Source organism: Vanessa tameamea, chromosome 14 (genome assembly GCF_037043105.1).
Source record: "Vanessa tameamea isolate UH-Manoa-2023 chromosome 14, ilVanTame1 primary haplotype, whole genome shotgun sequence".
Lineage (NCBI taxonomy): Eukaryota > Metazoa > Arthropoda > Insecta > Lepidoptera > Nymphalidae > Vanessa > Vanessa tameamea.
This window is the reverse complement of record NC_087322.1, coordinates 6,484,875-6,500,717: the sequence shown is the minus strand read 5'-3', so window position 1 is coordinate 6,500,717 and position 15,843 is coordinate 6,484,875. Positions and strand designations below refer to the sequence as shown.

At 32.5% G+C, this 15,843-nt stretch overlaps 1 protein-coding gene across 6 annotated transcripts in view; it reads left to right on the top strand.

Moving 5' to 3' along the window:
* LOC113398796 (furin-like protease 1) overlaps positions 1-3,447 on the top strand; it is a 162,903-nt gene extending 159,456 nt beyond the window's left edge. For all 6 annotated transcript variants that reach the window (XM_026637700.2, XM_026637701.2, XM_026637707.2 and 3 more), the window contains one exon: positions 1,548-3,447. In XM_026637700.2, the coding sequence (XP_026493485.2) occupies positions 1,548-2,203 (656 nt within the window). In that variant the 3' untranslated portion in view covers positions 2,204-3,447. The remainder of the gene's footprint in view (positions 1-1,547) is intronic.
* The last annotated feature ends 12,396 nt before the right edge of the window (positions 3,448-15,843 follow it).

The following is a 15,843-nucleotide window of genomic DNA, read 5'->3' as shown; positions in this document are numbered from 1 at the left end:
TTGTTTTTTTATCCGGCTAGGAAAGTTGAAATTTTCGGCTTTGTTCTACTATAATATGCATGTATAATACATGTGAATGTTCCTTTTGAATCATTCTGCTTAGAGTCCAGGCGGCGGGAAGCGACTTTTTTTACACTATGGAAACAATTTTCTTATGAAATGATTTTCATCGTACATCGCATAATTATGAATCAATCATTAAATAAATAAAGGAAATAAAAAAAAATACATTTGAATAAATATATCTTTTAAATGAAGTAATATAAGTTTATAAAACTTGTTTTTCAAGTCGGTCCTAGTCTTAGACACTGAATGCTACCAAGTTGTACCATGATATAAATATATTATCGGTTTATGTGAAACAAATATAACTCTCACATAGATAACGTCTTAAATATAAAACAGTACGTAGTTCCCTGTGAATAAACATAATAACTAGAGTAAAATTTAATAGCGTATCGTGGTTGTGATCATATAAGTGATTGCCAATCCATATAACATAGATCATGTTAAAGTTTGTAAATAATTAGATATATTCGTATAATGAATTTGGAAAATTGTACAAATTGCTCACATACATGTAAATTTTTAAAATGACTGAACACTCAAGATTTCTCATCGACTGGTAGCTAGACTTAATTATGTAAAGTTACTTCCTAAATTAAACTTTAGAATATTTATGATAAGGTTGATTTTTGATCGATAACGAAATTAAACAGCTGTCGTTATACTATGTGACTATCGTTTGATGTTAGAAATTGGCAAAAAGCTCATTTTTGTAAAAGTTTTGGTGTATACATGTAAAATTCATCGATCGGCGTTAATTAGGTATCCGATAATTGTATTTATAAATAAATGTAAATGCTGAATAATGTGTATATATGGAATCCGATGTGAATTAAATGTAATAATAAACAATCTTTTATTACAAAATGTTTATAGATTTTCATTTAAAATGTAATGTCGAGTCTTGTCACAGATTATAAAAATTGTATATTATTTTATAAATCAAACTGACGTTAAATAATCAACTGTGAATTTATATTCTAGGCTTTTTGTTTTGTTACGTTTAGTTGACTGCATGTACCGCTTTGCTTTATATGGGCCCATAACAATTTAATAATAGTCGCTCCAAGCTTAATTTATCTTCTAAAACTACTCTATTATGTTAAAATCTTCCTAATTCTTTTTTTTTCTTTTTCGTTTAACATTCGAAATATTTTTCTCCTGATTTCATTTAATTTTGTACGTGTCTTTTGTGCATGTGTCGAGCATCAACGTTAACGTCCGTTTGTTTTATGTAATCATCTCCAAATTTTTGGACAAAATTATTTGAGATCAGTTACGAGATTCTACTTACCATCCCCTATCGTACCCTGTTTTCATAATCTTTACCTGAGAACTTCGAGCCTCGCGCAAGTGGAACTTCTGCATCATATGGTCCGCTGGCAAGAAATGCTGCATGGATGCTGGTACGGTGCTGGGTGGTGTCGGATGGTCCTCTTTTAACTCATGTATTTATTTTATCTTTATCTCTTTCTCACTAGAATGCGCGAAGGGTTTGCACTTGTACGACGGTCGATGCTATCAGCGTTGTCCGGCCGAGACTTATGCCAGCGAAATTTTAATGGAACGAAGCTCACGAAGACGTAACCTCACATACTTGGAGTCGGGTGACTCTTCAGTCGTGATGAAGCGACAGGGTGATGTTTTCAAACCTACCACGATTGAAGCGCTTGATATGGAACCTTCAAATAACTTTTCTAAAGCGCCTTTAATTTGTCTCCCTTGCCATTATACATGCGCCACTTGTACAGGACCCCATAACAGTCAGTGTTCCTCCTGCTTAGACGACGCTCAACTTTACAATATGTCTGATGTTGAATCGAAACTTTACTGCTATCCTAAAACCGTTCTACCGCAAATTAACGACGCTAATTGGCACTACAAAGTCAATTTGATACTCACTATAGCATTAATTCTTGTTACTTGCATTTCGCTTTACATATTGATTGTTTGTTCGCTTAAACGAGCGGGCGTATCCTGCTGTGGTAATAATTACGATTCCAATATCAAGATAGCGTATAACAAGTTAGCTGTAGATGATAAACAGCAAAGCGCTATAGAAATCGAGGAAGAGATTCATAAGGCTCTAAATAAGTATTCAAGCGAAAGCGAGTCGGATGATGATATGAATTTATAGCGTCTCCTTAGCTTTCGCACCGAGTATTACTCATTCATTTAGTATTAAGTTAACATATGCAGGGCTCATTGTGATACAGCACTATCGAACGTCACATTTTTTCATATTATCCGTATAAGATACACTTATAGATAAATAAAGCAGTCAACTAAAATTATAACGGAATTGGTACAAAGAAGAACTTTTTGTAGTTTGTATTATGTAGTCCAAAGACTTCATTGAATTTCATGTTTTGGCATTTATTTCTTGGAACAATTGTACCCCTTAGTAGTTTGTTTTCAAACTTCACTTGATTAATGATTTAATAATTCTATTTAATCTAAATACATCACATTCCGTGTCTTATAATTATAAGTTTTTACATAAATATAATTTAATATTTCCTCGATTTTAATTAGCGTAAAGAAAATATGAGCAAAGAACAAATTGATACGCTCAAAAGATTATATTGAATTTTGCAACGCGCAAATGTTTGGTGTAATTGAATCGATATATCTTGGGGTTCGTACAAGTGCAGGATCTTATACTCAGACAATAATAGTCTTAAAAGCTATTACACTTATAGATCAATATCGTTTAATGGAAAAGTAAGTATCCCTTACATTGTTGTGGACAGTCTAATATAAACGTTGATAGTTAAGTAATACGGTATATTTTGTCTCGTTTAGTTAAAATTTTGTGCTCATTTATATTATGGGCGTTTTTTTACTTGAAATAAATTTTCAATTTTACCAATTGAAACGTAGGGAATCTACAAAGTTTGAATAAAAAATATATTGTGGCTTAAATATTCGTACGTGCCTGGGTATTTAAAAATTGATTTGCGACTCAGTCGTATTTGAAAGTAGAATTTAATGAAACGACGCGACAGATTAAAGTCAATGCTAGGATAATAATTAAATATAGATATTTTAAAAGCAATTTTATTTCCTTTACTTTACAACTTTTATATATTAAAAACGCGTTCTATGTGATTCTTTTAGTTTTAATAAATGATGTTTCGGTTATTAACTTTTCATTCGAAAATCGTTTATAACTGTACCAACTGGCTTCAAAGAGCCATATTTTAATATATATATATTTTTTAATATTATTTTTTTCTTTTTGCTTTTACATAACGTGATGCATAATATTTTACTTAAGTAAACCTATCTTTGCTCAAGTTGCCATTTGATTAGGTAAGGAATGAGCTATAATGTAAATATAATTTGGATGTATGTAAATAAATGAGTTCCTATTTTTCATTGGGTCTTTTATTTAATGAAGTTGTATGTGGATGTTTCGGATAAATAAAATAACGGCTTAAAATTAAGTATTGATGCTAGTAACCGACTGGAATCTTTAGTCTATTGCAATGGCAGAAGGAGTGAAAATAAACAAACCTTAGATATGGGTATGCCAGGTGAATTTCCGATAGACGTGCTATATTATGCACGAACAGTCTTTGTTCAGTACTTGTATCCAATTTTATTTTCCAAAGTTCCAATAACAACTTCGTAAATAGTGAATAGGTACTATAGATTATTTTAAATCTCGACCAATGTCATGTTAATTCAAGGCCAAAATATATCTGCCTTGACTCCTGCCAATGGAATAGGCTGTGCTTATAGAATTATTTGATTTACATTTCATATAATATGTGTCCTTACTAAATAACGTTGTAGCTATGTTCAGACGGCACATGCATTTTATTTTTTCAATAAAAATCAACTCAACCTTTATTTAGCTGTAAATTAATATTTTATTTAGCAATTATATATTGGGTGAGTATATACTACATACATTACAGCCTTAAAAATGTTATAGATATCTTGATGATTGAGGCATTTGGATACAAAATATCACAACACATGAAATCTGTTTTTTTTATTTTATTTTTTTTATATTAAATGTATCAGTCAGTTGTGAATGGAAATGGAAAGCTTTTCCAGTTTTATGCCGACAAAGGATTGTTATATATTTACTAATAATATAATATGACAATTCATAACAATATGCCTGTATTACTTGACGGTCTTGTGACTAAAATAAAAACGATAAAGAAAAACTACTTGAAAAATCGGAGACAAGCGATTTACTTAAGAACCCAGAGCTCAATAATATCGTCCTTTAGACAAAATTGCAAGCCCGTCAATTAGATACGTTTTGTTACAACAAACGCAAAAAATAAATAATGTGAGACAGCAAATAATACTCATAATTATTTGCATGAAATCATTTTTTTCAATAAGTAACATTGATAAATTTCGAAGAATAAAAAAATATAAAAAATTGTCATAAAAAAAAACACTTTTTTATCTGTTCGTATGAGTAGAACGCTTGTCAGCATTTCTCTGAAACACAAGAGTTGGGTACCTTTTTTCAGTAACTATTTTATACGAAATGATTACAGAACAACCTATTACAAACAAATTTACCTTTTTTTTAATAAATTGATAAAAGTGTTGACATATAATCTGGCATTGTTATTTCATTGAAGAACGTGACCGAGGAATAAATTCATAAATCCATTAATTGAAAATTAGACAATAATCAAACAACTCGATAATTATATTTTTAAGAATAGTACGAAATGTTTTATATTACTTGAACAATAATCATAGCCCGCGATATAATTACGGATTAATGCAAATTCGTTTTATGGTGGTTAATTTGTCCTTTATTGAGTTGATTACAATTGACGATACGATATCTGGTAAGCTTTGAGCTGTGATAATCGCATTACGCTGATTAAATTCGGTAATTATTATATTTTATGTATACGACATAATATTAAAGCGATTGCTGAATCATTTTATAATAAGAACCAAGTTACGTAGCTAAATAATTTCTGTTTATATTCATTATTCGAAATCGTCCTTCGGTCGAAAATGAACAACCATTTGGAAATGATAGCTACCACTTCAGAAGTCCCTGCAGTAAATAATAATAAATAAAACTATTTATTATACGATTGCTAGACTTATCCTATTTTAAAGATCTCGGTAGCAATGTTAAACTTTATGTGCAGGTCAGCCAATTTTGGCTGGTAACAGCAATCTTTTTTATATTCAACTGCCGAACAATTTTGCGGGATAGTCAAGGAATTCTGCTGCTATCAATGACATATGGCATTCAATTACTTGTATCTTATAATGGCTTGTTTATCTGGCTACTTGTCGTCAGTCATAAAAATAAATTAATGGTGATGTTTAAAATCATGTATAAAATGCTCTGCATTATACTTTTAATTCTCTTAAAAAATAATAATAAAATAATAATCTTAAAAAATAATAATTTTACTTGGTGGTAGGGCTTTGCAAACCCTCTGGGTAGGTACCACCCACTCATCAGATATTCTACCGCCAAACAGCAGTATTCAGTATTGTTGTGTTCCGGGTTGAAGGGTGAGTGAGTGAGTGTAACTACAGGCACAAAGGCGTAACATCTTAGTTCCCAAGGTTGGTGGCGCATTGGTAATGTAAGGAATGGTTAATATTTCTTACAACGCCATTGTCTATGGGCGGTGGTGACCACTTACCATCATGTGGCCTATTTGCTCGTCCACCTACCGACATTATAAAAAAAAAACAAATGATGAAAATGATTTGCTTGTGCTAATAGTAAAGAAATAACTATTAACTCTTCGATAGCTTATAAATCGTTGTGCTATTATGGTTTTCACAGGAAAAATCACTAAACAAAAATATATATCAAAGTATGACAATAGTTTTAACTCAGTTGATATTTCCCATATCAGCTAATTAGATTTTCCAAATGGTACTTCATAAATTGTATTTTATCATTCATATAGCCGACGTAAACTAAAGTGCCGGATACAAAGGCTAATTAGGATTTTTGTAAATTGATATAAAACAACGAAGAAATGTTTTTGCATTAAACAAATGATCTACCTAAACATTTAGTGATAGGCCCTATACGATAAAGGCAATATTAGACGTTTTATATTGACTTAAGGCAGACCATAACACTTGAAAAATAATGTGTTGCAGAAGGGGCGTTTGTATTTTTACACCCCCAATATATCACCTAAGCATGTGCACAATATTCGATCAATATAGTTAATATATCGAATAATAAGAGGAAACCATCGATATAAAATAACTGGAACTACAACAATATACTTTTAATATTTTAAATTGAGAGCGTAGATTTGAAATAACAAAGAATAAGTAGATTTATTTTATTTGTCTTTATTATATGCATGTATGTAAAATTTGAAGCAAAGATAGCAAAAGAGAATACGCGAATAATTGAAAATATCAAAATCTAGGTAAACTTTTTTAGAAAGTTATCACGTTCTTAATCTGGGTTCTAATTTATCTCCTGCTTGGGAAGAATAATGTCATTCCTAAAACTGGATATGTAAATCTGAAATTGAAATTCTGACGTATATATACTGGTGCTTTTATTGAGTCGCACAAAATGATTACACGTTGCAATTGAATTGCTTTGTAAATAAAATCATCACAACTATTAAAGAAATACTCAATGTTACTGTTCCTAATAAATACGTGCATCATATTGAAAGTTACGCTTTAGAGTTTTAGGAACACAACCGAATGAACGAAATAGCTAAAAGCAAATAGATTAAAATTGATGATCAGAACATAATTTCTTATGATATCTGGTATATAAGTTTTCTGTTATTGCCAAATACGAAATAAATTATTAACAAACAACAAATTTGAACATACTCAGATATTAAATCTTAGGTAAGATCAACGTGACCTATTTAATAGACCACCCATCACAACAAATATATAGTAATTTTATTCAAATAAAAATAGCGCTTCCATTGAGATATATATATTGTCATTTGTCACGACACCCTATCTCAATTTTACCTCAGAAACTCGAGATTCTTCCTAAAATGCCAATAATTACATAGGGGAGAAAAATGTTGCGTTCGCCCCCTAATTTGATCGTATCCCTTTGCGTCCTCGTACTACGCATGTGTTCCGATATTACCCTTAAATTTTATACAGAATATCTATATGAAAGTTATAATGCCCTCTGTGTACATTGTTATAATCTCTTTATTGACCTACCTGAAATCCAGATAGATATCATCAAACAATTTTTTGTACAAAATAAGCCTCTTCATATGGCATTAGCACTAGTTTTACAAATAACATTAATATAACTTGTCATTTTTGTTACAATAATATACATTAGAAATAGTTAAGTAAGAGAAACTGAAATTAACTCAATTGTAGTTCTATAACAAAGTTTTAAATACACTTAGAAGACTGTTAGTAGTCCATATCAAGTTCAAACGACGATGTTTCTCATGATAATATAAAATAATATAATTTATTAATAACATAATAAAAAAATATTTAACGATAATTATCCTAATGGATAAATCCTCTGGATCTGTGTTAACTCTTTAAGGTAGTTCATTCAATAATTGATGTAAATACTTTAAAATGATGCACCTTTGTAAGAACGCCGATGATTTATTGTTTTATGAATTCCAGCTGATCAGAGATTTTTTTTATCATCATAAACTGATTTTAATGTATTTTTTTCGGAATTCAATACTATAAGTAATCGATATAATAAAATATCGACTTGATACAAATAATTATCTGTATTATTTTGTTGTCTCATATCAAGTCTTCATTACAATTTACAATGTAAATACCTCTCGCAACATTGCAACAGGTATGCTCTCATTTATTTTATTAGAATATTACTGATATGATAAAATTAGAGACGAACTTTTAAGCGATCGCCATTATTATAACAGTTTTCAAATTAAATATAAGTTTGTTTATTTAAATATATATCGGTATTTATAATATTTCATATCGAGGGTTCACGGGCTATTTGTATTAAGCGACATCTTGGCCGATATTGAGTTATTATATTCAGAATCGCCAGATTTTTCCGCGTCGATTGAGCTCGGTTTCGTGGCGATCTGAGCACTTTTTATCGTCTGAAACATCAGTAAATTTATCTGACAGTATTGATGCGACACATATTTTACACAATTTTAGAAAAGATGGACTTCATACAGATATAATATTTTGTGATTTTGACTTAAGCGGTTTATCCAGACGAAAGTTACGTAAAATTGGGCGGTTGAATCATTATGCCCGCATCTAAAATTTTTTCTTGATGTCGCTTAAAACAATTGGGCTACACCTGAAATCTATAATTAATGTCGCTTAAACATTTTACCTGCACCTGAAATCCATGCCGTAATGTCGCTTAAATCTTTTATCCAGCATCTAATATTAATTCGCAAAGGCGCTTAAAACATTTTGATCTTTTATCCATTTTCTTTTTACTTGGTGTTGAAACTCTTTTTCTTAAAACAATTGTCGCATCAGACATTTCAAAAGAGGAAGTGGTGGTAACTTAAAACAGTTCTCCTATACATGAATTAAGAAAGCCTATGTTCTTTAAGACAGTCAACATTTTATATGAATTGTTTGCTCGTTGTTGGTTGAGACAAACTGTTTTCGGCGCCGGCGACTGGTGACTTCGAAATCGATTTACTACTATGGAATTCAGAGCTAGTAATGACCAAACAATCGATACTCTGGTCAAAATAGTGAAATACACTTCTCGCAAGTGGGTCCAGTCACAAGTAAACGATGAAAACTACCATCGTTCTGCCAGATAGGGTCTTGAACCGAACTATTAAAAAGCTGACGCGATGAGATTTATCGATGCCCCATATACCCGCTCCATCAAGTTTGCGATCGAGCAAAATCAGAGAAAAATGTGGAATCTGTACGCCTAAGCATGCTATTGTCGGTGAAATATAGAGTTGGCACCTTAGAGAATACAGATTTTCCAAGGGCCAGAGAGTCAATGTTGGCGACCGTTGTGCCTCTCTAATTATCCAGAGGAGCTCTCGGACTTTGACCAAGGCATCCCGCATAAGCGGCTATAATAATAACGATAAAATCCTCCTGAAAAACTGATCCTCATCTCCATTCTGAGCTACTTAAATAAACTTGGATCATCAAGAGTTGGTACGAATTGTCTCGTCTGACGATTTGATGAGTTCCAGCTATCAGAGCAAGCAAACTTTGGATCAGGCTACAGAACTATAGTATGTGCGCTATAGTTCTGTAGCCTTTTACTATCTAAATCCAGGACTGTCAGATGAAGGTGATACAAATGCGCAGACGGATGAGACAGGAGTATGACATATCCTCGAAACTGTTTATCAACCTGATATAAGACGCCTTCAAGACGTCAAGAATATGGAGACAAAGTAAAAGGCGAATACAAGACGACCTCCGTGGTCGAGTAGTCTATACATCAGTTTTCATGGATACGCTACTCCGATGTCCCAGATTCGATTCCTGGCTGAGTCGATGTAGAAAAAGATTATTAGTTTTCTATGTTGTCTTGGGTCTGGGTGTTTGTGGTACCGTCGTCTCATATCGTTATGTTTCGTAGCCTAAGCGAGTCTTCCCGGCTTTACGGTCTCAATATGAACTTGGACAGGTGCTTACATCTTCTGTAACACAATGTTGAAAATAACAAGTTTCACCATTTTTTTTAAGCAGTTAAAAGTTTCAATAAGATAACCGGGCCCCTGGGAAACTGGGTTATGTGAGATTCCTTCTGGAAGAGCGGGATCGGCCCTTTCTCGCGTCGCGGTCTCCTATAAGGAGACCGAAGGAGGTTATTTTCAACATTGTGTTACATCTATAAAGGTCTCATAGACGGAGGCTACGGTCATCTACTCTACGATGCCTAGAGTATCGTCAACACGATTACTCACAAGGAGAGTTCCGTCCAACTTCGCGGGGCAGGATCTGTCTCTCCGCGTTCTACATGGAGTGAGACTCCAGCGTATGTTGCGTGATGTCCATGTCCACGCCACAGTATTATTACCGTCATCGTCTCACGAACGATCTTACACAGAGATTCTCTAAAACAGCCGTGACCGGTCAATATCTGCGTAAGTAGGAATGTGACTTGTCGCTTTCGTTCCATCCAGGCTTCATAGGCCGGCAGGATGTCTCCGACAACGCGTTTGCACGCGTATCTTTCTAAGAGTCGACGGTTGCGTCACGTTGCTAGAGCACTCCAGAGTTCTCGCCGCTTCAGCGCCTCCAGCAAACTTGAAGGGAGCGTGCATTCACCGTTCTCACAGAGAACGCGGGCTTCTGATAGAATCTCGATGCCTTATCCGAGAGAATGTGCAAAAGCGGAAAGGACTGTTGCCGCCTCATAGGTTATCTTGCGATATCCTCTTTGCGGATGACCACTCTTCGCTGAGAACTTTGGATCTTAATTCTGCAGCGGTGGAAGTCAGACAGTCGGTGTGACCAAACGGATGCCCTAATACCTACCATAACTTACAGTACTGAAACGTTATCTACGTTTCAGTAGTATAAATTATTCTAACTGCGGTTTTGGATTAAGCTCGGAGTATCTTTAAGGATAAAATAAGATATGAGGTTATCCGGAAAAGAACCGGAGTTAATAACGTAACTTGCATTAGTAGCAGACTAAAGAGGCAGTTTGGCTGATCACGTGTTTCGATAGACTGATGGCCGTTGGAGAAGACGAGTTCTAGAGTGGAAACCGCAGATCAGCAAATCGCCAAGGTGGATCGACAACCTGAAGAAGTTAGTGGGACCCAATTGGAAGCGGAAGGTGGAGAACCAGGATATTTGGCATTTTTTGGAAAAGGCATGTATCAACAGTGGATTAAGACTGACTGATGATGTGATGGGCATTTTCATTTTAACCTTTTATTCACATATTAAAATGAAATTATAATTATGAATTACTTCGACAGTTTTTAATATATAGCAAAATAATTTTGTTTTAGACGCCAAACTTTGTTATACATACCTGTATTATTTTCATACTAAAAATGAAACGATATTGTGTCCCAGGAGTAATTTATATGAACACTTTCAGTTCAGCTTGACAACCCATTAAAGTCTGTTTCATGTTTCATTTGTAATTTAATATTTAGGCTCTGTATGCCTTACGCCTTTGAATAGGTGCTCAAAAGCTTTGTGTTGTAGCAAGTTACGTAAATGTTACATAATATATATTCTCTCTTTGAAAATAAGTGTTTATTTATATGTATGTGTGTGATCGACTAAAAGAAAACTTAAGTTATTGATTTGGCTTTATATAATACACATTCACAATCCGTAGCATGTTTTATATTATGTAATTATATTGACAAATATTTATTTATTTTGAAGTATATAGTATTGAAGAAAAACGTATATTCTAGACAGATTGAATTACTTTTAAAAACGATCTTTCCCCTTTCCGTCGGTACCCCTTTGCTATGATTATTTTAAACGCATGTTTAATCGTTTAGATCCGATTGTTATTAGAAATATCTTATTGGTACCTGTATCTGCTCAGAAATTAAAATTATTGTAAACCAATATGTCACCAATTCAAATATAAAAGGTCGTAAGGGCCCGGCTATCGATCTGCGTAAAATATAGTCATGCTTGAATAAGTAAGTGGACCCTTGCAATATTATTCCGCAATATGGTCAGAAGAAGAATATATTATATCCATTTGTTGTAATGACATTCTTTATGTTTATAATACTTATACAAAACGAGGCGGATATTTTTTTATATCTTAAATAAACGGACAAACATTAATGTATGATGTGGTGTGGCAAATAGAAGCACATGCATAAATGTTCGAGATATTTAAGTACATAGTAAATCCTTATATGTATTAAAACATTTATTTAAGAAATAATTTTTAACATTGGAAACTCAAACAAATTAAACTCAACATACATAAATCAAATAATAGCTAATGTACAAAACATGACTGCGTCGTACAGTGACCAGAACGCTGGCTGCATTTCAGTGTTGAATTGCAATTCAGATTTTCTGGACAAAAAAGAACCCGCGCTCTTGTCACCTGTGGAGACAATAAGATGGAGTGTTATGTCTTAGAAAGACTCTTATACTTTTACTTCAAGGTCACGCCACTGTATTGTATATTTATCGTACTAGGGATCTTGTCACAATAACTGTACTAAGTTTAAACTGAATCTAGAGAAGGAAGTGGTTACGGATAACATATAAACGAAAACAAGCATTAAATGTAACAAAATTAGTATAATAATTTTTATTTATTATCATATTGTCACAGTGAAAGGTATAAATCAAATCAAATTAAATATACTTTATTCAAGTAGGCTGTTGCGAGTACTTTTGCATTTAGTTGGAGAAGTACCTATATTAAACAAGTCATTCTTGTCGTTCTTGTGTCATGCGTTGAAATAAATTTGTATGATTTTATTGTGAAGTTCATGGTCCATGGAGACTTTGTGAGTTAATCATTTATTTAAAGAAAATTAGTGAAAACGAATTGGTCACCTTTTGTGATCGTTAAAAATTATAATTTGTTTAAATTTCCAATGATTGGATACGTTTCTATAACGTCTTACTGAACGAACTACTTAATGAATATACATAAAACGAAGAAGATGCAACGCGTTTAGTATATAATATAATTACACAAGTATTACCATTTCACACGCTTTAATTTTGAACTATTGACAGGACAAGCGTGAATTTCATGTTCTTGTATAACATTAAGATCTAGTTCAAGTATTACTTAAAAAAATATTAACGTTATTTCCGATATGATTGTTTGTGTGCAAAAAAAAATATACATGAAAAACATATCAAAACTAAACCTATAATGTAATGTAAATGGTTGCGTTAATATTCCCATTTATGTATTTGGGTTCGACGAATTGTTTTAAAAAGAACATTTACTTTGCTGAATATAACATGGTTTTACACGTTTAGTTATATTTATTTACTGTACAATTTTCTCTAGGCCATTTTACTCAAATTTATTTCAATGTTAAATTGTAACAGCCGTTACTCTAAAACCGCATTAGGCCTGAAGCATAGGCCGTATATTCTCAAAGCACTCCAGTAAAAATGTCAACCCAGTTTAGCGTTAAGGCATTCAAAGCAATAGATGTAGTCTGTGGTAATAATAGAATATACAATAGACGTTGTTTATGGTAATATTTTAGTGTAACGGAATACGCATTTATTTACTGCCTTTAGCTCGAGGATATGCACTTGTAGCTCATTGCCTATTGTGGTTAATGAGAAATTGTTATGATAATTTTGTTACATATTTACAAATTGCAAGTGTTCTTCAATCAAATATATTTTGAGAACTGTGCATGAACTTTCTTGGTGTTTGGGCTCTGCGCAAACCCGCCTGGGTAGATACCCGTCATTCATTATATATTCTACCGCCAAACAGTAATACTTAATATGGTTGTATTTCGGTTGATAAGGTGAGTACAGCCTTTGCCAGGTGTAAGACATAAAAGCCTGTCCTCAATATGGGTGGCGTATTGATCATGTAAGGGATGATTAATATTTAATGTGGGAAAATCAATGAGCAGTGGTGACCAGTACCGTCAGATTGCCCATTGGTCAGTGTGCTAACCTACTTTAAATACAAATACAAATTTATGAAGGTTTTATTGGTTTTAGTTAAAAGAAATAGTCTTTAATCTCTGAAGCGTATAACCGTAATTCAAATAAATACATCGATTTTCAAATTAAATTTTCAAGTCAAATTAATATATTCCATGCGAATCACAAACGAATAAACGTAATTATATGTTATTTCCGGACTCTGACTCAGAATTTTTCTCCGGAATTTAATAACCACTGAACAACTTGTATATTTTGCTATTTTGAATATAAAAATCAAACTATAATATTAATAATAACATAAAGTACATACAGTGTTATGGTCTGGTGCTAAAAAAGTCAATATCAATAACCCTTACTTTTGAAGAGAAACATTGAACTGACATGTTGGTTGTATTGCTATACATAAAACATTGACAACCGACAAACCGCTGTTCTGTATAAATAAATGAATAAAGAAATTTAATACATAAATATTAAAATAAAATTGATATTTAATTAGCTCATTTTGGCACCAGGCCACCGAATAAATGTATTTGGTGTGTACAAAATCTAGTCCACTTTGAACTACATTATACAAGGTTAAATCGGCCCTGAAAGCCTCCAAGGCATATTTACGGTAAAAGGACAAAATTTAACTTAAATTGAAGCATTGTACTTTAAAATATTATTCATTTGGTATTATTTTGTATTAAAGTCAATTATAAATTTCAAATAACTTAATTTATTTGTAAAAGGAAAAATGAAAGTTTAATTATTTGAGATTACTTTTCTTTTATTTAAAAAAGGAAACGACTGCTTTTATTTCTCTTGGTACTTTTATTTATTAATTATAATGTAAAATTCGTTTTACTTTTTAAGTTATATAAAAATGAGCTTGAATTTGAATTAACTAAAAATCTATGAATTTTCAGTGTTTTCGCCATGAGCTTGGATTTATTATAATTATATATATTAGGTCTACCTCTAGTCATATGTTAGTAATATCAAAAATTGGAAAAATATGTTTGTTTGTCAAATCTTAAATCAAAATATTCTTTATTTTACACCAATAAATACATACCACATAAAGTACATTCAAGAAAGATGAACAAGATGCGGCCTTGTCGCTAAAACAGCGATCTCTTCCAGGCAACCTTAAGGTAGAGGAAAGTAACATATTTAAAAAGAGATATGTTTATTTTAAGAAACATACAAAATGTACATAAAAACGACGAATTTTGTTAGAATTTCGAATGTAGATAACTCATATACGTTGAAACGTAACACGTGCAAGTACGCGACTAGAAGCTAGTTTTATAAAAATGTATATAAGCTGGGTTGATACCTTTTGATAAAAGATTATGATATTATTATTGATTATAATATCTTCACGATACTCCATGCTCACTTCAATACTTCATCGATAAGTCATCTCTACCTCAGCGCTTTTTTTCCGGCTTCATCTTGCCTTATTAGCCGCGCCCTTTCATACACTAACACCAGTAATGTGATATTTACATTCATCCCTACGCATTACAAGTTCATACCATTATAATGATTACCTTTAAGAAGCTTCACTGTCATTGGAGACTCTTTACTTTCTCTCACACTGATTTCTTATTCCATCCATTCCCCCCACTCCACACATTCACTTCTCAAATACTCATCTCATTTGAATATATTTGCCTTTCATCCGGCACTTTAATAATAACACTGACCCATACATAAATAAATATAAATATTGGACAACGTCACATACATTACTCTGATCCCAATGTAAGTAGCTAAAGCACTTACGTTATGGAAAATCAGAAGTAACGACGGTACCATAAACACCCAGATCCAAGACAACATAGAAAACTAATGAACTTTTTCTACATCGACTCGGCCGGGAATCGAACCCGGGACCTCGGAGTGGCGTACCCTAGAAAACCAGTGTACACACTACTGGACCACGGAGGTTCTCAAATTCATGGAAACAATTCTGATGACAGTATTATAAATTTTATAAATTTAGTGTAAGAGGAATTCGAGGATCGCAAGTACCCTCTGTCGTACTACATGTCGCCTTTTATTGATATAGGCTAATTCTATTCTTCGCTCCGCAGTCTACGTAAATCATACCATCGTTTTGTATGCAGAACGTTTTGAAATAATTGTATTCTAATTTTTTTATTACAGTTTTATTGCAGTTTATAATATAAATATACAAAT